At 44.6% G+C, this 26,636-nt stretch overlaps 1 protein-coding gene across 1 annotated transcript in view; it reads right to left on the minus strand.

The window, feature by feature from the left end:
- The window catches only part of MSS51 (MSS51 mitochondrial translational activator), a 58,457-nt gene extending 32,082 nt beyond the window's left edge, over positions 1-26,375 (minus strand). The window contains exons 1-3 of the mRNA XM_089657499.1: positions 26,228-26,375; positions 12,278-12,464; positions 11,978-12,133 (exon numbers count right to left, since the gene is read on the minus strand). Of these exons, the coding sequence (XP_089513625.1) occupies positions 11,978-12,133; positions 12,278-12,464; positions 26,228-26,354 (470 nt within the window). The 5' untranslated portion in view covers positions 26,355-26,375. The remainder of the gene's footprint in view (positions 1-11,977; positions 12,134-12,277; positions 12,465-26,227) is intronic.
- Positions 26,376-26,636: the final 261 nt, after the last annotated feature.

Below are 26,636 nucleotides of genomic sequence, written 5' to 3' on the forward strand. Positions count from 1 at the left end.
TCTGCTCTCTACAATGTGCTCTGCTCTCTACAATGCGCTCTGCTTTCTGCTCTCTGCAATACGCTCTGCTCTCTACAATGCGCTCTGCTCTCTATAATGCGCTCTGTTCTCTACAATGCGCTCTGCTCTCTGCTCTCTGCTCTCTACAATGCGCTCTGCTCTCTACAATGCACTCTGCTCTCAACAATGCGCTCTGCTTTCTGCTCTCTACAATGCGCTCTGCTCTCTCCTCTCTACAATGCGCTCTGCTCTCTACAATGCGCTCTGCTCTCTACAATGCGCTCTGCTCTCTACAATGCGCTCTGATCTCTGCACTCTACAAATCCCATAGTCATCTCAGGAGCCAGCAAGACAGGGTGGCTACATTCCTACATATATTGAGACCACAGAGAAGGAACATAGCCACCAGGGCTGCTGTTAGAAACTACGGGGCCCCGTACAGCCAACCTAACCAGGCCCCCCCCCCCCCAAAAAAAAAAACAGTTTACTATGCTTCAGTTATGAATGACCACAGTGAGTTATTGGTACCGATCACTTATTGTGTTCATCCAGGAAAGAAAGGGGCTGGTAAATGTGCCCTATTTACCAGACCCTTACAATACTCTCTATCCTATAGGATGCTATTGTGTGCTTGCAGGTGCCGATGAAAAGGAGAGGAGGGAAGCTGGCAGCACTGTGGGGCACACAGGCGATCACTCTCCCTGCCTACATCTGATTCGCCCAGCTGCCTGGGCCCCGTACAAGAGGACTGGTGGTACCCCGTTATCCATAAGGGGGATATGATCACCATGTATAATACATAAGGGGGATATGATCACCATGTATAATACATAAGGGGGGGGATATGATCTCCATGTATAATACATAAGGGGGGATATGATCTCCATGTATAATACATAAGGGGGGATATGATCTCCATGTATAATACATAAGGAGGGATATGATCTCCATGTATAATACATAAGGGGGGGATATGATCACCATGTAAAATACATAAGGGGGGATGTGATCTCCATGTATAATACATAAGGGGGATATGATCACCATGTATAACACAAAAGGGGGATATGATCACCATGTATAATACATAAGGGGGATATGATCTCCATGTATAATACATAAGGGGGGATATGATCTCCATGTATAATACATAAGGGGGGATATGATCTCCATGTATAATACATAGGGGGGATATGATCTCCATGTATAATACATAAGGGGGGATATGATCTCCATGTATAATACATAAGGGGGATATGATCTCCATGTCTAATACATAAGGGGGGGATATGATCACCATGTATAATACATAAGGGGGAGATATGATCTCCATGTATAAAACATAGGGGGATATGATCTTTATGTATAATTCATAAGGGGGATATGATCTCCATGTATAATACATAAGGGGGGATATGATCTCCATCTATAATACATAAGGGAGGATATGATCTCCATCTATAATACATAAGGGGGGATAGGATCTCCATGTATAATACATAAGGGGGATATGATCTCCATGCATAATACATAAGGGGGGATAGGACCTCCATGTATAATACATAAGGGGGGATATGATCTCCATGTATAATACATAAGGAGGGATAGGATCTCCATGTATAATACATAAGGGGGGATAGGATCTCCATGTATAATACATAAGGGGGGATAGGATCTCCATGTATAAATACATAAGGGGGGATAGGATCTCCATGTATAATACATAAGGGGGGATATGATCTCCATGTATAATACATAAGGGGGGATATTATCTCCATGTATAATACATTAAGAGGGATATGATCTCCATGTATAATACATAAGGGGGGATATGATCTCCATGTATAATACATTAAGGGGGATATGATCTCCATGTATAATACATAAGGGGGATATGATCTCCATGTATAATACATAAGGGGGGATATGATCTCCATGTATAATACATAAGGGGGGGATATGATCTCCATGTATAATACATAAGGGGGGATAGGATCTCCATGTATACATACATAAGGGGGGATAGGACCTCCATGTATAATACATAAGGGGGGATAGGATCTCCATGTATAATACATAAGGGGGAATATGATCTCCATGTATAATACATAAGGGGGGATAGGATCTCCATGTATAATACATAAGGGGGGATATGATCTCCATGTATAATACATAAGGGGGATATGATCTCCATGTATAATACATTAAGGGGGATATGATCTCCATGTATAATACATAAGGGGGGATATGATCTCCATGTATAATACATAAGGGGGGATAGGATCTCCATGTATAATACATAAGGGGGGATATGATCTCCATGTATAATACATAAGGGGGGATATGATCTCCATGTATAATACATAAGGGGGGATATGATCTCCATGTATAAATACATAAGGGGGGATATGATCTCCATGTATAATACATAAGGGGGGGATATGATCTCCATTTATAATACATAAGGGGGATATGATCTCCATGTATAATACATAAGGGGGATATGATCTCCATGTATAATACTTAAGGGGGGGATATGATCTCCATGTATAATACATAAGGGGGGATATGATCACCATGTATAATACATAAGGGGGGATATGATCTCCATATATAATACATAAGGGGGGATTTGATCTACATGTATAATACATAAGGGGGGATATGATCTCCATGTATAATACATAAGGGGGGGATTTGATCTACATGTATAATACATAAGGGGGATATGATCACCATTAGAGATGAGCGAAGTATTCAAAAATTCGATTTGGCTGATTCGGCGAATTCGAGGAATAAATTTGATTCGATGCGAATATATTCGCTGCGAATTTAACTTATAAAAAGGGTTTCTAGGCTTCAGAGAGCCTTTATATTAGTGCAGAACACTGTACCTTTAATTGAAATGCCCTTGGAGTCTGCTGGGGAAGAGAAATAATACTGTCAGTCAGTTGACATGCAGATGAGTGCCGTCGATCTTAGAATCACCGCACACTTCACTCATTTGGGCAGTCACGGGGCCAAAACCAGAGTGTGGAGCCACAGTGTGGCGGTGGAGGCAGCAGCAATGGGAGGCCATACAGCACCCTATGACAAAAATGGAACCCACCAGCAGTGTGAGGAGACCTGAAAGTGGCACATGGCAGAGTGTGGCGATGGAGACAGCAGCAATGGGAGGCCGTACAGGGACCCATGAGAGACTCTGGACCTGGCAGCAGCATGAGGAGGCGGTACAGGGGCCCATGGCAGATTACAGGCCTGGCAGCAGCAATGGGAGGCCCGTAATCTGCCAGCACCCTGTGACAAAATGGAACACACCAGCAGTGTGAGGAGACCTGAAAGTGGCACATGGCAGAGTGTGGCGATGGAGACAGCAGCAATGGGAGGCCGTACAGGGACCCATGAGAGACTCTGGACCTGGCAGCAGCATGAGGAGGCGGTACGGGGGCCCATGGCAGATTACGGGCCTGGCAGCAGCAATGGGAGGCCCGTAATCTGCCAGCACCCTATGACAAAATGGAACACACCAGCAGTGTGAGGAGACCTGAAAGTGGCACATGGCAGAGTGTGGCGATGGAGACAGCAGCAATGGGAGACCTGGCAGCAGCATGAGGAGGCGGTACGGGGGCCCATGGCAGATTACGGGCCTGGCAGCAGCAATGGGAGGCCCGTAATCTGCCAGCACCCTATGACAAAATGGAACACACCAGCAGTGTGAGGAGACCTGAAAGTGGCACATGGCAGAGTGTGACGATGGAGACAGCAGCAATGGGAGGCCGTACAGGGACCCATGAGAGACTCTGGACCTGGCAGCAGCATGAGGAGGTGGTACGGGGGCCCATGGCAGATTACGAGCCTGGCAGCAGCAATGGGAGGCCCGTAATCTGCCAGCACCCTATGACAAAATGGAACACACCAGCAGTGTGAGGAGACCTGAAAGTGGCACATGGCAGAGTGTGGCGATGGAGACAGCAGCAATGGGAGGCCGTACAGGGACCCATGAGAGACTCTGGACCTGGCAGCAGCATGAGGAGGCGGTACAGGGGCCCATGGCAGATTACAGGCCTGGCAGCAGCAATGGGAGGCCCGTAATCTGCCAGCACCCTATGACAAAATGGAACCCACCAGCAGTGTGAGGAGACCTGAAAGTGGCACATGGCAGAGTGTGGCGATGGAGACAGCAGCAATGGGAGGCCGTACAGGGACCCATGAGAGACTCTGGACCTGGCAGCAGCATGAGGAGGCGGTACGGGGGCCCATGGCAGATTACGGGCCTGGCAGCAGCAATGGGAGGCCCGAAATCTGCCAGCACCCTATGACAAAATGGAACACACCAGCAGTGTGAGGAGACCTGAAAGTGGCACATGGCAGAGTGTGGCGATGGAGACAGCAGCAATGGGAGGCCGTACAGGGACCCATTAGACACTCTGTACCTGGCAGCAGCATGAGGAGGCGGTACAGGGGCCCATGGCAGATTACAGGCCTGGCAGCAGCAATGGGAGGCCCGTAATCTGCCAGCACCCTATGACAAAATGGAACACACCAGCAGTGTGAGGAGACCTGAAAGTGGCACATGGCAGAGTGTGGCGATGGAGACAGCAGCAATGGGAGGCCGTACAGGGACCCATGAGAGATTCTGGACCTGGCAGCAGCATGAGGAGGCGGTACAGGGGCCCATGGCAGATTACAGGCCTGGCAGCAGCAATGGGAGGCCCGTAATCTGCCAGCACCCTATGACAAAATGGAACACACCAGCAGTGTGAGGAGACCTTAAAGTGGCACATGGCAGAGTGTGGCGATGGAGACAGCAGCAATGGGAGGCCGTACAGGGACCCTTGAAACACTGTGGACCTGGCAGCAGCATGAGGAGGCGGTACAGGGGCCCATGGCAGATTACAGGCCTGGCAGCAGCAATGGGAGGCCCGTAATCTGCCAGCACCCTATGACAAAATGGAACCTACCAGCAGTGTGAGGAGACCTGAAAGTGGCACATGGCAGAGTGTGGCGATGGAGACAGCAGCAATGGGAGGCCGTACAGGGACCCATTAGACACTCTGTACCTGGCAGCAGCATGAGGAGGCGGTACAGGGGCCCATGGCAGATTACAGGCCTGGCAGCAGCAATGGGAGACCCGTAATCTGCCAGCACCCTATGACAAAATGGAACACACCAGCAGTGTGAGGAGACCTGAAAGTGGCACATGGCAGAGTGTGGCGATGGAGACAGCAGCAATGGGAGGCCGTACAGGGAACCATGAGAGACTCTGTACCTGGCAGCAGCATGAGGAGGCGGTACAGGGGCCCATGGCAGATTACAGGCCTGGCAGCAGCAATGGGAGGCCCGTAATCTGCCAGCACCCTATGACAAAATGGAACCCACCAGCAGTGTGAGGAGACCTGAAAGTGGCACATGGCAGAGTGTGGCGATGGAGACAGCAGCAATGGGAGGCCGTACAGGGACCCATGAGAGACTCTGGACCTGGCAGCAGCATGAGGAGGCGGTACAGGGGCCCATGGCAGATTACAGGCCTGTCAGCAGCAATGGGAGGCCCGTAATCTGCCAGCACCCTACGACAAAATGGAACACACCAGCAGTGTGAGGAGACCTGAAAGTGGCACATGGCAGAGTGTGGCGATGGAGACAGCAGCAATGGGAGGCCGTACAGGGACCCATGAGACACTCTGGACCTGGCAGCAGCATGAGGAGGCAGGCAGAACCGCCGTATCTTTATCACGGTTTTCCCAGGCCACCAAATGGCGACGCTGCATATGCTGACGCAACGCTGTAGTCCCAACATGGGCCCCCTGGCCACGCTTGACTTTCTGGCCACATAGTCGACATACGGCTACGTTTACTTCCTCGGGCGGATTAACAAAAAATTGCCACACCGCCGAGTAGGAAACTTTGCCCCCGCTACTCCTGACTGGCTGACTGCTACTTCCTCCGTGCACACCGGCACCACTACTGGCCGTGGTGGTAGGCTGCAGTGGAGCTGGTGCTCTACTCCGTGGCCGTTTGCCTCCACTGACACTGCTGCGACCCTGCTGCCTCCTGGGCAACCCACCGACTGTTTTGCTCGCTGCCAAGCTGCCACCCTCTTCTCCTGATGATGCGGAAGCAATAGCCTGATGACGACGAGGCTGCCAAGTGCGATCAGCCTCATCATCATCAATTAGGGTCTCCGCCTCACTACTAGCCCCCTCGGCTGCGTGTGGGTCAGGAGAAAGACCTGTCTCTAGAACGGCTACCGAGCCACTCTCCTCGCCAGTACTTCTTCGCCTGGCTGCTGAAGAGGCGGATGTCTCCCCCCGTTCCTGACCGCCCTCTGTTAGCTCTTCCTCACTGTACAGTGGGGCTGAGCCCACAGCATGCGATACTTCGCTTGGTGAGGGAACACCAAAGGGCAGGGGCAGGTAGAGGACACGTGATTTCAGTGGGCTTGCTCCCGGGCCATGCCAACTAACGGTTGTGTCTGACGTACCCACCGACCGTTGGCTGTAGGTGTCAGAGGTGACCTGGGAAGAGGAAGACGACCGAGCCAACCAATCGATGACGGCAGGGTTGTCGGTGGAGACATGACCGCTGGATGACACCGGGAGCACTGGCCTCTGTCTGCGACTAGTGCTGCCTCGACCCCTTCCTCTGCTGCCACGTCTGCTCGCTCCTAAAACATTGCCTCCTCTGCCACTCCTCTGCATGTTGTCTGACATACTCTTTAATTCAACGATTCTGTGTCCCTGAGTAACAATTCTGTGTCCCTAAGTAACAATTCTGTGTCTGTCCTTGAGTAACAATTCTGTGTCCCTGAGTAACAATTCTTTGTCCCTGATTAACAATTCTGTGTCCCTCAGTAACAATTCTGTGTCCCTGAGTAACAATTCTGTGTCCCTGAGTAACAATTGTGTGTCCCTCAGTAACAATTCTGTGTCCCTCAGTAACAATTCTGTGTCTGTCCCTGAGTAACAATTCTGTGTCCCTCAGTAACAATTCTGTGTCTGTCCCTCAGTAACAATTCTGTGTCTGTCCCTGAGTAACAATTCTGTGTCCCTCAGTAACAATTCTGTGTCTGTCCCTGAGTAACAATTCTGTGTCCCTCAGTAACAATTCTGTGTCCCTCAGTAACAATTCTGTGTCTGTCCCTGAGTAACAATTCTGTGTCCCTGAGTAACAATTCTGTGTCCCTCAGTAACAATTCTGTGTCCCTCAGTAACAATTCTGTGTCTGTCCCTGAGTAACAATTCTGTGTCCCTCAGTAACAATTCTGTGTCTGTCCCTGAGTAACAAATCTGTGTCCCTGAGTAACAATTCTGTGTCCCTGAGTAACAATTCTGTGTCCCTCAGTAACAAATCTGTGTCTGTCCCTGAGTAACAATTCTGTTTACCCGAGTAACAATTCTGTGTCCCCGAGTAACAATTCTGTGTCTCTGAGTAACAATTCTGTGTCCCTCAGTAAGAATTCTGTGTCCCTCAGTAACAATTCTGTGTCCCTCAGTAACAATTCTGTGTCTGTCCCTGAGTAACAATTCTGTGTCCCTCAGTAACAATTCTGTGTCCCTCAGTAACAATTCTGTGTCCCTCAGTAACAATCTGTGTCTGTCCCTGAGTAACAATTCTGTTTCCCCGAGTAACAATTCTGCGTCCCCGAGTAACAATTCTGTGTCCCTGAGTAACAATTCTGTGTCCCTCAGTAACAATTCTGTGTCCCTCAGTAACAATTCTGTGTCTGTCCCTGAGTAACAATTCTGTGTCCCTCAGTAACAATTCTGTGTCCCTCAGTAACAATTCTGTGTCCCTGAGTAACAATTCTGTGTCCCTCAGTAACAATTCTGTGTCCCTCAGTAACAATTCTGTGTCTGTCCCTGAGTAACAATTCTGTGTCCCTCAGTAACAATTCTGTGTCCCTCAGTAACAATTCTGAGTCCCTCAGTAACAATTCTGTGTCCCTCAGTAACAATTCTGTGTCTGTCCCTGAGTAACAATTCTGTTTCCCCGAGTAACAATTCTGTGTCCCCGAGTAACAATTCTGTGTCCCTCAGTAACAATTCTGTGTCCCTCAGTAACAATTCTGTGTCTGTCCCTGAGTAACAATTCTGTGTCCCTGAGTAACAATTCTGTGTCCCTCAGTAACAATTCTGTGTCCCTCAGTAACAATTCTGTGTCTGTCCCTGAGTAACAATTCTGTGTCCCTCAGTAACAATTCTGTGTCCCTCAGTAACAATTCTGTGTCTGTCCCTGAGTAACAATTTTGTGTCCCTGAGTAACAATTCTGTGTCCCTCAGTAACAATTCTGTGTCTGTCCCTGAGTAACAATTCTGTGTCCCTCAGTAACAATTCTGTGTCCCTCAGTAACAATTCTGTGTCCCTCAGTAACAATTCTGTGTCTGTCCCTGAGTAACAATTCTGTGTCCCTGAGTAACAATTCTGTGTCCCTCAGTAACAATTCTGTGTCCCTCAGTAACAATTCTGTGTCTGTCCCTGAGTAACAATTCTGTGTCTGTCCCTGAGTAACAATTCTGTGTCCCTAAGTAACGGTTCTGTGTCCCTAAGTAACGGTTCTGTGTCCCTAAGTAACGATTGTGTGTCCCTAAGTAATGGTTCTGTGTCCCTAAGTAACGGTTCTGTGTCCCTAAGTAACGGTTCTGTGTCCCTAAATAACGATTCTGTGTCCCTAAGTAACGGTTCTGTGTCCCTAATACAGAGAGATCTGTCTCTCTTGAATGACCAGAGGCAAATGGAGAATTGTAAGATGGCCGCAATTTATAGCTCCACCATTACACAGTGCTGGCTGGCTGGCTGCTGATTGGCTAATGCGATCACATGTCATGAATGAATGCATTATGGGTCAGCGCGCCTTGTCTGCGCGCCTTCCCAGAGATCCCTGCTCCGTCGCCGCACATGTCGCCGCCATTTTTGGAAAAATTTCGATTCGCGCATCCGAAGTCTGCTAATTTTCGGATTCGAAATTTTTCTAATATTCGAAACGAATTCCACTTCGCCGAGTTCGATTCGCTCATCTCTAATCACCATGTATAATACATAAGGGGGGATATGATCTCCATGTATAATACATAAGGGGGGGATATGATCTCCATGTATAATACATAAGGGGGGGATATGATCTCCATGTATAATACATAAGGGGGATAGGATCTCCATGTATAATACATAAGGGGGGATATGATCTCCATGTATAATACATAAGGGGGGATATGATCTCCATGTATAATACATAAGGGGGGATATGATCTCCATGTATAATACATAAGGGGGGATATGATCTCCATGTATAATACATAAGGGGGGATATGATCACCATGTATAATACATAAGGGGGGATAGGATCTCCATGTATAATACATAAGGGGGATATGATCTCCATGTATAATACATAAGGGGGGATGGGATCTCCATGTATAATACATAAGGGGGATATGATCTCCATGTATAATACATAAGGGGGGATATGATCACCATGTATAATACATAAGGGGGGATATGATCTCCATGTATAATACATAAGGGGGGATATTATCTCCATGTATAATACATAAGGGGGGATATGATCTCCATGTATAATACATAAGGGGGGATATGATCTCCATGTATAATACATAAGGGGGGATATGATCACCATGTATAATACATAAGGGGGGATAGGATCTCCATGTATAATACATAAGGGGGATATGATCACCATGTATAATACATAAGGGGGGATAGGATCTCCATGTATAATACATAAGGGGGATATGATCTCCATGTATAATACATAAGGGGGGATAGGATCTCCATGTATAATACATAAGGGGGATATGATCTCCATGTATAATACATAAGGGGGGATATGATCTCCATGTATAATACATAAGGGGGGATATGATCTCCATGTATAATACATAAGGGGGGACATGAAGATATGATCTTCATGTATAATACATAGGGGGGATATGATCTCCATGTATAATACATAAGGGGGGATATGATCTTCATGTATAATACATAGGGGGGATATGATCTCCATGTATAATACATAAGGGGGATATGATCTCCATGTATAATACATAAGGAGGGATATGATCTCCATGTATAATACATAAGGGGGGGATATGATCTCCATGTATAATACATAAGGGGGGATATGATCACCATGTATAATACATAAGGAGGGATATGATCTCCATGTATAATACATAAGGGGGGGATACGATCTCCATGTACAATACATAAGGGGGATATGATCTCCATGTATAATACATAAGGGGGGATATGATCACCATGTATAATACATAAGGGGGGATATGATCACCATGTATAATACATAAGGGGGATATGATCTCCATGTATAATACATAAGGGGGGATATGATCACCATGTATAATACATAAGGGGGATATGATCTCCATGTATAATACATAAGGGGGGATATGATGTCCATGTATAATACATAAGGGGGATATGATCTCCATGTATAATACATAAGGGGGGATATGATCTCCATGTATAATACATAAGGGGGGATATGATCTCCATGTATAATACATAAGGGGGGATATGATCTCCATGTATAATACATAAGGGGGGATATGATCTCCATGTATAATACATAAGGGGGGATATGATCTCCATGTATAATACATAAGGGGGATATGATCTCCATGTATAATACATAAGGGGGGATATGATCTCCATGTATAATACATAAGGGGGATATGATCTCCATGTATAATACATAAGGGGGGATATGATCTCCATGTATAATACATAAGGGGGCATATGATCACCATGTATAATACATAAGGGGGGATATGATCTCCATGTATAATACATAAGGGGGATATGATCTCCATGTATAATACATAAGGAGGGATATGATCTCCATGTATAATACATAAGGAGGGATATGATCTCCATGTATAAATACATCAGTGGCTCATACAGTGAACTCAGTGTAGTTATTCCTCCTGAGGTCATCACAGAGGACAAGGGGGCGCTCTTTACATCTGGAGGAAAAGAAATTTAATCTCCAAACACGGAAAGGTTTCTTCACAGTAAGAGGTGTGAAAATGTGGAATAGACTCCCTCCAGAGTTGGTTGTGGCCAGCTCAGTGGATTGCTGTAGGAAAGTCTTGGATTCTTTCTTGGATACACAGAATATAACTGGATATAACATTTATAGGTAAAGTTGATCCAGGGAATATCCAATCGCCTCTTCAGGGGATCCGGAAGGAATTTTTTCCCTGCAGGAGCAAATTGGATCGTGCTTTGCAGGGTTTTTTTGCCTTCCTCTGGATCAACTGTGGGTGTAGGATTATAACTTTTTTTTTTCATGGTTGAACTGGATGGACTTTTGTCTTTTTTCAGCCAGACTAACTATGTAACTATGTAGCAAACAGAATTGACATTTAGTGCTCTGGATTGAGACAAGTACACACTATAGAGGGATATGCTTTGTTCATATTTCATGTCTGCTCTGGATGGAGACAGGTACACACTATAGAGGGATAGGCTTTGTTCACATTGTAGGTCTGCTCTGGATTGAGACAAGTACACCCTATAGAGGGATGTGCTTTGTTCATATTTCATGTCTGCTCTGGATTGAGATAAGTACACCCTATAGAGGGATATGCTTTGTTCATATTTCATATCTGCTCTGGATTGAGACAAGTACACCCTATAGAGGGATATGCTTTGTTCATATTTCATGTCTGAGGTTTAGAACCACTTGAAGGATCCAGTCTGCACAGCCTCACATGAAGGCACCTGGAGGAAGCTGTATGGGCACAGCTGCTCCCCTGGCCTTGTGAGGACTACTTTATTACCAGATCCTGGTGGCAGTGTACTGTTGGGATAGCTGGGTCAAGTAGTTCCTCTGACCTCCCCTAGTCTCTTGTGGTGGAATGGTACTGTGAACGTGGCAGAAGTTCTGTTCTTGAAGATGAGATGGTGTGACAACGTACAACGTAACAGCGGACTCTACCTTTTACAACGCCTCATACTACGGCCCTCGGGAGCACTGGACGGGAGCTTCTTGCACTGGACGCAGAATTTATAGGTGTCTTCCATCTTCTGAAACATCTCCGAATATGACCTGAAGCCAAAATTTTCAGCAAGATCATTACCTTCCACCGCAGACCTGTGAGGAGCAGAGAGACGGACAGACGTGAAATACTGAGATAGGCTAAGCAAAGAAAAAAAATATCCACATTGGGTTACTATTATTTCAGCTTAGAAGTTAGATGTGGAAGAACCAGGGACAACATGGAGTCTCTCTAGTCACCTGTACTCCTCGAAGCTCCCCATGTTCAGTTTCTGCAGGATGACGTTGGACAAGCCGGGTACATTGCTGTCCATGGCCATGAACCCCAGAGAGTCGGTGTAGTAGCCGCTTGTGGCCCCCGGGGCCAATTTAGGTTTATCAGCAGATTTTGACTTTGCAGTGGGCACCTTTTTCTCAGCCATGGCGTCTGTAGGTATAGATAAATGTTATCAGTGTTATATTGTTTTCCAAAATATCAGAACAAGATGGCATTTTGTTTAAGGTAGAACTCCACGCAAACAGCTAAAAAAACAGATGAACTACATACATTGGGGCTGTTATATCTGCTAAAAGATTTGTAATTGTGTCCATCCAGTTCTGAGATTCAGACAGCTCTGCCATACAGCACAGCTGTGTCTGGCAGGGGAAGGGAGATGATCTTGTTCTGCTGCAGTTTCACTTTCACTTACAAGCCTCCTTTACCAACCCCCTGCTTGTGATAGGCCAATAAAGCAGGAACAATAGACTGATGAGCTCATCTCTCTGTCACTTTGCTCTCTCCTGCTACCAACATACTCCTTTTGTTCTCCTCCTATCAGCATGCTGCTTGCCTTGCTACATGCCTGCTTAGCTCCTTGTGCTGCTTCTTCCTCCCCTTCTCTGAGCTCAGCTGTACAGAGACTGCAAGAGGCTAATATCAGGTCAACGTCAGGGACTTACATTGCTTGAATTTAAAAAACAGACATTTAAAGTTTACTAAACCCCAGACCCTGCATTCACTATATCCGCTCTCCCCGGACCCTGCATTCACTATATCCGCTCTCCCCGGACCCTGCATTCACTATATCTGCTCTCCCCGGACCCTACATTCACTATATCCGCTCTCCCCGGACCCTGCATTCACTATATCTGGTCTCCACGGACCCTGCATTCACTATATCTGGTCTCCCCGGACCCTGCATTCACTATATCCGGTCTCCCCGGAACCTCCATTCACTATATCTGGTCTCCCCGGACCCTGCATTCACTATTTCCACTCTCCCCGGACCCTGCATTCACTATATCTGGTCTCCCCGGAACCTCCATTCACTATATCCGCTCTCCCCGGACCCCGCACTCACTATATCCGCTCTCCCCGGACCCCGCATTCACTATATCCGGTCTCCCAGGACCCCGCACTCACTATACCCGCTCTCCCCGGACCCCGCATTCACTATATCCGGTCTCCCAGGACCCCGCACTCACTATATCCGCTCTCCCCAGACCCCGCATTCAGTATATCCGCTCTCCCCGGACCCTGCATTCACTATATCCGGTCTCCCCGGACCCTGCATTCACTATATCTGCTCTCCCCGGACCCTACATTCACTATATCCGCTCTCCCCGGACCCTGCATTCACTATATCTGGTCTCCACGGACCCTACATTCACTATATCCGGTCTCCCCGGAACCTCCATTCACTATATCTGGTCTCCCCGGACCCTGCATTCACTATTTCCACTCTCCCCGGACCCTGCATTCACTATATCTGGTCTCCCCGGAACCTCCATTCACTATATCCGCTCTCCCCGGACCCCGCACTCACTATATCCGCTCTCCCCGGACCCCGCATTCACTATATCCGGTCTCCCAGGACCCCGCACTCACTATATCCGCTCTCCCCGGACCCCGCATTCACTATATCCGGTCTCCCAGGACCCCGCACTCACTATATCCGCTCTCCCCAGACCCTGCATTCAGTATATCCGCTCTCCCCGGACCCTGCATTCACTATATCCGGTCTCCCCGGACCCTGAATTCACTATATCCGGTCTTCCCGGACCCTGCATTCACTATATCTGCTCTCCCCGGACCCTGCATTCACTATATCTGCTCTCCCACAGTACACACAACATGGAAATGCAATTATTTTAGTAAATATAAACTGCTAAATACATTTTCTCATCAGCAGTACATAGCAGTCTTGTGACTTCTATCAGTGTCCAGCAGCGCACTGGTTAAAGTTTAAAGGAGGAGTTTTCTTTCTGCTCTAGGAGGATGCAGAACCCCTGACCCTCTGCTGATTGGTCCTGTGCTGAACACATGCACTCTCCGAAGAAAAAAAAAAACCTCTACAGCAGTACAAACCAAACTGAGCATGTGCAGAAAGCTCCATTTGTGGGGGGAAAAAAGACAAATTTAATTTGGCTGCAGCATTGTACAACCGCGCAATTGTCAGTAAAAGTAACGCAGCGCCATATTGCAAAAAAATGGCCTGGTCAGGAAGAGGGGGGGGTAAATCTCTGGAGGGCAAGGGGTTAATGATGTAATAATGAATACAGAGGTAATAATGAATACAGAGCTGCGTTAATGTTTGCCTTTTATATCTGCCTGGAGTTCAGTGATAGCAACCCCTTAAATGTATGTCTGGTTAGGTAGGTCCTCTCTTTACATCTGCTGAAAAATCTAAAGTTTTTTGCACAATATTTATTTCAGGTACTTATATAGCGCCGTCAATGTACACAGCACTTTACATATATATTGTACATTCACATCAGTCCCTAACCCTCAAGGGGCGTACAATCTAAGGTCCCTAACCCTCAAGGGGTGTACAATCTAAGGTCCCTAACTCACATTCATACATACACATACTAGGGACAATTTAGACAGGAGCCAATTAACCTACCAGCATGTCTTTGGACTGTGGGAGGAAACTGGTGTACCCGGAGGAAACCCACGCAGGCACAGGGAGAACATGCAAACTCCAGGTAGGTGGTGCTGTGGCTAGAACCAACAACCAGGTGGAAGTGCTAACCTCTTAGCCACTGTGCTGCCATGTTATAATAGGACTGTATACCAACAGAATTTTCTATCGATTATTGAATGGTTATCTATCATTTACCCATATCGGATCTATATCCCCTTCGTCCTCCCGATGGAGGGAGTACGCCTTTTCCTTCCGTCACTGCAGGAAATTAGCCGGGTTGTCTCTTTGCATTATTGTTTTAATCCGGTATATTAATATTAGCTCATCACCTGATTACATGGGCTGAATGTCAGACACAGGCACACATAAAAGGGCCATCATCTGACACCCATCACTGTCAGTCTGGGTTATGGCAGCGGACAGGAGGGGAGAGACGTCTGTCCTATAATTAGAGGATTCCCGCACAGGCCAGGAATCTCCTTTGAAAGAGCTGTCACCTCCTATGAGACTAACGATATATAGGACAGCCATAGCACAAGTGTGAGTGACACCAAAGGCCTGCAATATAAAGGGTCAGGCCCGGGGTCACCTACCATACATCAGTCTTTTTGACACTTTCTTCCCGAGCGCATGCCACTAATCCTAAAACACACAGAGGTCCCCCGCCACCCTCATAGGAGATGGTCATTAGTGACTCCAAATATACAAATATGGACTGGAGAATGGAGCTCTCGTCCGTCCGAAGGGCCCGCTGCTCACACTGTAAACGCATATCATGTTTTGAATCCTATATTGTGGAATAACCTGCGCCAAAAAACTGAACCGGGGGTAATATAGCACTGAACGAATCTCCACACTCCAAGAAAAAAGAAAAAACTAATTGTGTAATATAGCATAAAGGAAAAAAATATAATTAATGTTCACCATTACACTCACATTTTAAAAAATCATTTGCAAGCTCCGATGGACATACAATCAGGTCCATAAATATTGGGACATCGACACAATTCTAACATTTGTGGCTCTATACACCACCACTATGGATTTGAAATGAAACAAGATGTGCTTTAACTGCAGACTGTCAGCTTTAGTTTGAGGGTATTTACATCCAAATCAGGTGAACGGTGTAGGAATTACAACAGTTTGCATATGTGCCTCCCCCTTGTTAAGGGACCAAAAGTAATGGGACAATTGGCTTCTCAGCTGTTCCATGGCCAGGTGTGTGTTTTTCCCTCATTATCCCAATTACAATGAGCAGATACAAGGTCCAGAGTTCATTTCAAGTGTGCTATTTGCATTTGGAATCTGTTGCTGTCAACTCTCAAGATGAGAACCAAAGAGCTGTCACTATCAGTGAAGCCATCATTAGGCTGAAAAAACAAAACAAACCCATCAGGGAGATAGCAAAAACATTAGGCGTGGCCAAAACAACTGTTTGGAACATTCTAAAAAAGAAGGAACGCACCGGTGAGCTCAGCAACACCAAAAGACCCGGAAGACCATGGAAAACAACTGTGGGGGATGACTGAAGAATTCTTTCCCTTGTGAAGAAAACACCCTTCACAACAGTTGGCCAGATCAAGAACACTCTCCAGGAGGTAGGTGTATGTGTGTCAAAGTCAACAATCAAGAGAAGACTTCACCAGAGTGAATACAGAGGGTTCACCACAAGATGGAAACCATTGGTGAGCCTCAAAAACAGGAAGGCCAGATTAGAGTTTGCCAAACGACATCTAAAAAAGCCTTCAGAGTTCTGGAACAACATCCTATGGACAGATGAGACCAAGATCAACTTGTACCAGAGTGATGGGAAGAGAAGAGTATGGAGAAGGAAAGGAACTGCTCATGATCCTAAGCATACCACCTCATCAGTGAAGCATGGTGGTGGTAGTGTCATGGCGTGGGCATGTATGGCTGCCAATGGAACTGGTTCTCTTGTATTTATTGATGATGTGACTGCTGACAAAAGCAGCCGGATGAATTCTGAAGTGTTTCGGGAATATTATCTGCTCATATTCAGCCAAATGCTTCACAACTCATTGGACGCTTCACAGTGCAGATGGACAATGACCCAAAGCAGACTGCAAAAGCAACCAAAGAGTTTTTTAAGGGAAAGAAGTGGAATGTTCTGCAATGGCCAAGTCAATCACCTGACCTGAATCCGATTGAGCATGCATTTCACTTGCTGAAGACAAAACTGAAGGGAAAATGCCCCAAGAACAAGCAGGAACTGAAGACAGTTGCAGTAGAGGTCTGGCAGAGCATCACCAGGGATGAAACCCAGCGTCTGGTGATGTCTATGTGTTCCAGACTTTAGGCTGTAATTGACTGCAAAGGATTTGCAACCAAGTATTAAAAAGTGAAAGTTTGATTTATGATTATTATTCTGTCCCATTACTTTTGGTCCCTTCACAAGTGGGAGGCACATATGCAAACTGTTGTAATTCCTACACCGTTCACCTGATTTGGATGTAAATACCCTCAAATTAAAGCTGACAGTCTGCAGTTAAAGCACATCTTGTTCGTTTCATTTCAAATCCATTGTGGTGGTGTATAGAGCCAAAAATGTTAGAATTGTGTCGATGTCCCAATATTTATGGACCTGACTGTAAAATCCTCTCAAACGGCCCCCAGCAATCCTTCCCTGGTAATCCTGGTAATATTGGGTTTAGATTTTGCGTTTGATTGGTTAGTGTACAGCGCACTCAACTTTATATATGTTTCGTATTTTTCTGGTGCTCAAGAAAAGAGTAGCAGCAGTTCACTATATTGTAGATTGTCTAGATTGTAAGCTCCGAGGATCAGGGCCCTCCTCTTGTATTGAACTGTATTGTTACTGTATTGTCTCCCGTTATATTGTAAAGTGCAGAGCATCTCATGGGGCCCCCTACTGACTCCGGGCCCTCGGGCAATGCCCGAGTTTCCAAATGGTCAGTCCGCCCCTGGTCAGTAGGGGGCCCCATGAGATGCCCCTGGTACCTTTTTCATAGGCTTTTTTTAGTTTAGGCAAGGACACAGGGGCCCCATGATCCCCTATTGCCCAGGGGCCCCATGAGTTGTCATTCCGTCCCTGCCCCGGAAGTTCTGCACCCCCCACAGCCCTCTGGGACACTTCCAAGGTCTTGGAGGACTGCAGCCCATTCACAAACTGCAGCGCGCTTTGCGCATGCTCAGTGGAAAACTGGTGTTGAAGCCACAAAGCTTCACTGTTGGTTTCCCTTAGTCAAGATGGCGGCGCCAGCACCCGACAGCCGATTAAAGAATCAGCTCGGGGTGAGGACACCACTGGATCCATGGACAGGTAAGTGCCCTGATATTAAAAGTCAGCAGCTACAGTATTTGTAGTTGCTGACTTTTAATTTTTTTTTTTTGGGGGGGGGGGAGGTGGCGAGGGGCTGGAACTCTGCTTTTTCAAAAGCGCATACTTGCTTTTTTAATGCGCTTTTACTGCGCTTTTGGTGTGCGTTCTGGTTTCCTGACTCCCGGCATGCCCCTGTGAAACATGGACATGTGATTCAAAAACTCACCAAAAACGCAGATGTGTTTTTGTGTCAAATGTGTTTTTGATGCGTTCTCATTGACTTAGAGGTGGTTCACACCAGGCGCTGATGACGCGCTGAGCTCGGCGCATCACACTATTTCTTTTTTTTTTTTAATATATATATATATATATAAATGAACTTTATTGAGCTGTCACACAGACATCTCATAATTGCCGGCCGCGTGGTGCGCAGTAGTGGATTGTCTTGCAGGAAAAGCAGTGCATGCAACAGGCTGGCGTGAACCAGGCACACGGGAAGCATGGCATGTTGCCTTGTCCATGTGGTGGGACTGCATAGGAATAGCCACCCAACATAGTCCAACACAGTCCCACCATAACTGGTGTGAATCTACCCTGACGATGGGAGGTGCATTTTTATTACACTTTCAAAAACCTACAGCAAAGATGCTCCATGCAGCATCTCTGGTGTAGTGCACTCGCAGCACATTGACATGAACAGTTACATACAATATAGAGGGGGATAGCTTTCATTCACTTTTGTCGCGCTGCGCCGCGCCGTGCCGCACCGCGTAAGAGCCCCCCGTGTGAAAGAGGTCTAAAGGTGCTGCCAGCGGGACTTTTCAACTTTGTAACTGTAAGAAAGCGCAGCGCTCGGGTGTGAACAGGTAAAAAAGATTACGCCCTGGTTCACGTTAGACATGAGCATTTCGTTTCCCTCCGAATCGAAATTCAGATGAATTTTTCGTTATTCGGATGTGTCTGAATTACGAATTACAATAGTAACGAATCTAAACGAATCTGAAATAACGAAACAAAATTTGTCCAAAATTCAAATCGATTCACATTTGAAAACTAATTTGAGTTTGAAAGCAAAGCCAAAAACCAATTTGAATTGGAAAACAAAAATAGAATAAAATAGAACAGAAAATAAAGAAAAAGAAAAGAATAGAATAGAGTAAAACAGAACAAAATAGAATAGAAAATAAAGGAACAGAAAAGAATAGAATCCGCTAGAACAGAATGGAAAAGATTAGAATAGAAAATCAAAGAATAGAATAAAAAAGATTAGAATAGAAAATCAAAGAATAGAATAGAAAAGAATAGAATCAATTAGACTAGAAAATGAAAGAATAGAATAGAAAAGAATAGAATCAATTAGACTAGAAAATGAAAGAATAGAATAGAAAAGAATAGAATTAATTAGACTAGAAAATCAAAGAATAGAATAGAAAAGAATAGAAAAGATTAGCATAGAAAATCAAAGAATAGAATAGAAAAAAGTAGAATCAATTAGAATAGAATAGAAAAGATTTGGGTAGAAAATCAAAGAATAGAATAGAAAAGAGTAGAATCAATTAGAATAGAATAGAAAAGATTAGACTAGAAAATCAAAGAATAGAATAGAAAATAATAGAGCAAAATAGAAAAGAAATTAAAGGAACAGAATAGAATCAAATAGAATAGAAATCAAGGAATAGAATAGAAACAAATAGAAAAGATTAGAATAGAGAATCAAAGAATAGAATAGAATCAATTAGAATAGAATTGAAAAGATTAGACTAGAAAATCAAAGAATAGAATAGAAAAGATTAGACTAGAAATCAAAGAATAGAATAGAAAATAATAGAGCAAAATAGAACAGAACATAAAGGAACAGAATAGAATTTGGGTTTGGATTTTGCATTTGATTGGTTAGTGTACAGCGCACTCACTTTATGTATGTTTTGTATTTTTCTGGTGTTCAAGAAAAGAGTAGTAGCAGTTCACTATATCCATTCATTGTCAATCGTTTTGCATATTCACTTTTTGGGTGTAGCGCAGAATAGAATCAAATAGAATAGAACAGAAAATCAAGGAATAGAATAGAAAAGAATACAAAAGAGTAGAATAGAGAATCAAAGAATAAAATACAATAGAAAATCAAAAGAATAGAATAGAAAGAATATAACTGCCTTCTGAAATTCGAATTTTGAATAAAATGCATTTGAATTCAACAGAATACATTAGAATAGAATATAAAATATTGGAAAAGAATAGAATAGATTAGAAAAGACTAAAATACAAAAAAAATGTGAGCTGCGCTATGGTGATGTTAGTAGTGATCAACAAAGGCACTGTGAAAAGTTTGCTGAAATATCCAATATGGTCATTCAACTCTTCATGTAGCCCACATACCATGAAAAACACATGGATTGTGGATTATGGATTGAAACGTTAGAATCGTTATTTAATCCGTTAGAATCGTTTTTGGATCCGTTAGAATCGTTTTTTGATCCTTTAGAATTGTTTTTGGATCCGTTAGAATCGTTTTGGGATCCATTAGAATCATTTTTGGATTTGTTAGAATCGTTTTCGAATCCGTTAGAATAGTTTTTGGATCCGTTAGATTCGTTTTTGAATCTGTTAGAATCGTTTTTTAATCCATTAGAATCGTTTTTGGATCCGTTAGATTCGTTTTTGAATCCGTTAGAATCGTTTTTGAATCCATTAGAATCGTTTTTTAATCCGTTAGAATCGTTTTTGGATCCATTAGAATAGTTTTTGAATCCGTTAGAATAGTTTTTGAATCCGTTAGATTCGTTTTTTAATCCGTTAGAATCGTTTTTGGATCCATTAGAATAGTTTTTGAATCCGTTAGAATAGTTTTTGGATCCGTTAGAATCGTTTTTGGATCCGTTAGAATCGTTTTTGGATCCATTATAATCAATTTTGTATTCATTAGAATCGTTTTCGAATATGTTAGAATCATTTTTGAATCCGTTAGAATCGTTTTTGAATCCATTAGAATCGTTTTTGAATCCGTTAGAATCGTTTTTGAATCCATTAGAATTGTTTTTGGATCCGTTAGAATCATTTTTTAATCCGTTAGAATCGTTTTTGAATCCGTTAGAATCGTTTTTGAATCCGTTAGAATCGTTTTTGAATCCGTTAGAATCGTTTTGGATCCGCTGGAATCATTTTTGAATCCATTAGACTCGTTTTTGAATCCATTAGAATTGTTTTTGAATCCATTAGAATCGTTTTTGAAACCGTTAGAATCGTTTTTGAAACCGTTAGAATTGTTTTTGAATCCGTTAGAATCGTTTTGGATCCGTTGGAATCATTTTTGAATCGAGTCTCTTTGTACAAAGATATTTTGTCCTGCTTCTTGAGAATACATTGCGTATTTTTATGTAATGATTGATCTCTTGTAATGTATAACTCTTCTGTACAAACTTTTCAAATAAACAGTTTGTAAACAAAAAAAAAAGAATTGTTTTTGAATCCATTTGAAATTTTCAGTTGAATTCGAATAAACGGAACCAAATCCGAAAAACGAATTAATCGAATTTAGCTTATTGAACAAAATGAGTCAACTAACGAATCAAAACGAAGCGAACAGATGTTGAACGGAGGCTAAAAGAGATCTGTTTTGCATGCTTTGTGACGCGCCGGGGAGGAGCGCTCCAGTGTGAACAGGTCTGAACATTGCAGAGTCACCGGGGCCCAGCTTTAACCTGACCAATTTCTTGCAAAAAGTTGATTGGACGTGACAGTATTTGCAGATTCTTTGTCCATTTCCAGCCTTGTGCTGCGCTCACCGTAGTCTCTGGCAGACGAGAACGAATCCCAGTTTCTCGGAATGAAGTCGTCTTTCATCAGGAAACGTCCTGTAAGCGCTGACAGCTCACAGTGCTGCTCCTATTAGCAGAAATGCAAAGGTTGCAAAGTCCGACCCCCAACAAAAACACACTGCGCACTAATGAACCTCCCGGCTATGTACTGGCCGGCTGGCAATGCACTTACCCAATCTGTCTTTCAGCGTGCAGCACTACCCCCTTAGGGGTCGCTGATGAATTGGGTCCCCCTATAGTCCTGCACAGCCAGGCAATCTACATTCTCCACACAAGCTTGAATCCAGAGTCAGAAACCAAACCTTGAGCTTTTGTTTTGGGGTTTAGTGAGGGGATTTAGAACTCGGATGGCGGCACAGTGGCTTAGTGGTTAGCACGTCTGCCGTGCAGTATATGGGTCATGGGTTCGATTCCTGACCATGGAGTTTGCATGTTCACGTGGGTTTCCTCCGGGTACTCCGGTTTCCTCCCACACTCCAAAGACTTGCTGGTAAGTGAACTGCCTCCTGTCTAAATTGTCCCTAGTATGTGTATGTAATGTCAGGGCAGGAACACTGGAATGGGCAGGCAGGCCTATGGTACGGTCACGCTGCGACTGATGACAGCCACTACCCACAGACCAGAGCCCCTCAGGGCGCGGAGTCTAAGCCCCAGGCTACCCTTCACCAGGGCCCCTGATGGTGGGGATGGACTTGACGCAGCCTGAGACCAGGTCGCGGCCCCCGAGTGACCCCAGCTGCGGTAACGACTGCCGCCAATGGCGTACAGCTGGTGGGAGCTAGATGGGAACACGAGTAGAGTAGTCAGACAAGCCGGGTCAATAACAACGGAGCAGACAGTACTAGACGGTAGGCAAAGAATACTCAGGTCACGGGCCGGGTTCAGCAACGGGAGGTCAGGTAAAGGGTTAACGCAGAGAGTAGTCTTGTCCAAGCCGAGTCGGTTACCAGGAGAGCAATGGGAACAACACAAGAGCTTGCAACAGGGCAACATACAGGACACAAGTGCAGCGCACACTTGCGGACAGGAGGTTTAAATGTGCTCAACCACACCCTTCTGAGGAGGAGCCGCAGAAGCCTGAAGGCATAAAGGTTCCCACCATGCTTTGCAGAAAACCAAGATGGATGCCAGCTCATGGAGATGCACAAGCTCTGAAGAAAGGTAGGACCTTGACATGTATGAATGTAAGTTAGGGACCTTAGATTGTATGCCCCTTGAGGGTTAGGGACCTTAGATTGTACACCCCTTGAGGGTTAGTGACCTTCGATTGTATGCTCCTCGGGGGCGGAGACTGATGTGAATGTACAATATATATGTAAGGCGTGCTGGGAGGTAAATTGACCCCTGTCTAAATTGTCCCTAGTCTGTGTATGTATCAATGTGAGTTAGGGACCTTAGATTGTATGCCCCTTGAGGGTTAGGGACCTTCGATTGTATGCTCCTCAGGGATGGAGACTGATGTGAATGTACAATATATATGTAAGGCGTGCTGGGAGGTAAATTGACCCCTGTCTAAATTGTCCCTAGTATGTGTATGTATCAATGTGAGTTAGGGACCTTAGATTGTATGCCCCTTGAGGGTTAGGGACCTTCGATTGTATGCTCCTCTGGGGCGGAGACTGATGTGAATGTACAATATATATGTAAATTGACGGCGCTATATAAGTACCTAAAATAACACAATGTATGTTAACATGCAAAAAAAAATTGTGCTAATGCAGTGCTTCGGGCACCAAGGTCTGAGTGGGCCCTTAGGTCACGGGATCCGATTGATAGCTGGGATGCTAGTTTTTTATTTTTTTAGTTGATGTAGATGGTGCGTAGTTTTTGTGCAGTTTTTCTCCATCCTCAGGACGCAGTAGAGACTGTCCAGATTGCGTGGCATAGTTATATCAGATTTTGTCCTGGGCTCCTCAGATTAGTGATGGGAACATTGGCTCTCAGGCAGCGCTATCACCGATCCCCAGCAGCGCTCGCACTTCCCTGGTAATCGCTCCCAGAGGACACCGATGTAGGAAGGTAACGCCGATATCCAGGTAGATGGATGTCACCGACCCACGCAGGAGGTGAGGGTGGGGGGGAAGGATTAATTGGCTCCTGTCTAAATTGTCCTAGTTTTATCCCTAGTGGGATCTCCTGCATGGTGGGGGTTGGGGAAAGACCTGCCAACCTACCCTGTAAAAATAATTGCTAAGAGAATTCATGGAAAAAGTCACTTACGAGCGACGGTCCCTGCAATCACCAAGGGTCGCCTATAGATAGACTTAACTTGGATATGGTAAGGGGGGGTATAGGATGCCCAAGGGAACCGGTATCTGAGGACGAACTTCATAGAACTATCCACAAGCTTCTCTTCTGCAACGTATTCTCTGTTGGAGAGCTAGCCAGCATCTCCTTGATGTACCACCCCAGACCCTAGATCAAGGGTCTCCGAACTATGGCCCTCCAGGTGTTGAGGAACTGCAAGTCCTGTGAGGCCTTGCAAGACTCTGACAGCCACAGGAAAGACTCCCGGAGGCAGAGGCATGATGGGACTTGTAGTACTTCAACAGCCGGAGGACCATAGTTTGGAGACCCCTGCCCTAGATGAACTCTTCACCCAGCAATCTGGAAGTTTTCCTGAGCAGGAGATCTGGCTTCTGTTCCTTTAAATGAGATGAGCAGTCACGGGTAGGGGGCTAATCTGGTTGTCCTCCAGAGTGCTCCTTCCCCTATCCACCCAGGGGGTGCAGGCGTACTCACAAAGTTTTGTCTATACAGTCATAAGCTGTGCAGTAATCTTTGTGTTTTAGATTTTACAGTTTTTTATTTATACATTTTTATTTGATTATTATACAAAAGAAAAAAACATAAATTATGAAAATATTTTATATATAATCCATTAACCCCAAACATTAACCGTAACCGCCGCTGATGGGTGTTTATATAATCCTTTTATCCAGTTCAGCATTTTAGGCCCTATTCCTAATGTTTTTAAGGTATCGAACATAAATCCCCAGTTAACCCTATCAAAGGCCTTTTCTGCATCGATCGACAAAAGTATTGCTGGTATATTTTCTCTTTTAGCTCTTTGTAAAAGAATCAAGGATCTCAAGCCATTATCCCTCCCTTCTCTTCCCGGTATAAAGCCCACCTGATCCAAATGAACCCATTCAGGCATCAGATCCTTCAGTCTTGTCGCCAGTACCTTTGCGTATAGTTTAGTATCTGTATTTAATAATGATATAGGCCTATAACTAGCACATTGTGAGCTATCCTTCCCTTCCTTTAGAATAAGCATGATGTGGGACTGCAATGACTCTTCTCTCATTTCCAACCCCTCTCCTAGTGCATTCATGTATCTACAGATTTTGGGAACAAGAAGATCCTTGAATTTTTTAAAATACCCCACTGTGTACCCATCTGGTCCTGGAGTTTTACCTACGGTCGTATTCTTTAAGGCTAAGTTAATTTCCTCCGGGTAGATTTTACAGTGTGATAAAATAACATGCATGGATCAAATAAAAAATATTAAAAATCAATTCACTAGTATATCATCCTTCAACCAAAAGAATATAAAGCACAGGAGTGAAATTACAATATATATTATGCATTTAAAAATCAAGCCTAATCAGTTGCCAGCTCCTTAAAAACAATATCACCGAGCCAGTGAGGGCTCCATCTAGTGGTTAATCTCTATATTTAATGCACATGGATTAAAACATGGAAGAGTTTGTAAAACTGTAAAATCGATTTAAAAATGCTTTATGTTAAATAATTCAGGAATAATCCATAAAAAGATATTGTACTTCCCTTTTAAATACATGTGACCAGCAACACGTCACTTTTTCCATGTACAAGTAAGCACATTTAATAAGCATTTGAAGATAGTAAAAAAGCTGCAGCTAGATCCCAATGTGCAAATCTGCTACAAAATATCTGATGCATTTAACTTTATCACCATTCAGTGTTAAAATCTCATTCCGTCATGCAACGCAAAATTCTTCAGAGATAAAAACCCCTCCTGGGAATCTATAAATATAAATGAGTTGTATTCTCTGTTTTTATCCGGCACAGAAAGACAAAAAATAAAGGCGACTAAACTGAGTCGTGCGTCATTTCATGATAACACTTCGGGGCTCGTATCCTAAAATTAAAACAGTTCATGTTTTTTTTCTCTCAGGTTTACCTCTGTGTGGATTTGCTGTTTCGGTCCTTGGTATGTCTTCTGCAAAGTCCTGGGTCTTGGGAGTGAATGTGAGAACCTGCAGGCTCCAAATGTCCCCCCAGCGCACGGTGGTGGGAAAGGAATACATCCCCTGGGGGGGTAGGGGGGGGTGGCAGCTGCCAAAATGTTTTAGCAACCTGTCTCCTATTAATATCCCCCATGTCTGTCTGGACAGGTTGGGGAAAAGCAAAGGTTTATGGGAGAAAATTAAGATTTCTCTGACCAAAATGTTCAATAAAAATCATGGAAATGCTGACAAAGTCTACAAAATTCAGAGTCTACCAGATAATATACTCATTTGGTATCAGTGCCGAGTTAATACAATTGTGAGATCTCATTGAAGACATTGTAAGGTAATGGGGGTCAACTT

Source organism: Staurois parvus, unplaced genomic scaffold (assembly GCF_062004578.1).
Source record: "Staurois parvus isolate SC_StPar_1 unplaced genomic scaffold, SC_StPar_1.0 ptg001005l, whole genome shotgun sequence".
Classification (NCBI taxonomy): Eukaryota; Metazoa; Chordata; class Amphibia; order Anura; family Ranidae; genus Staurois; species Staurois parvus.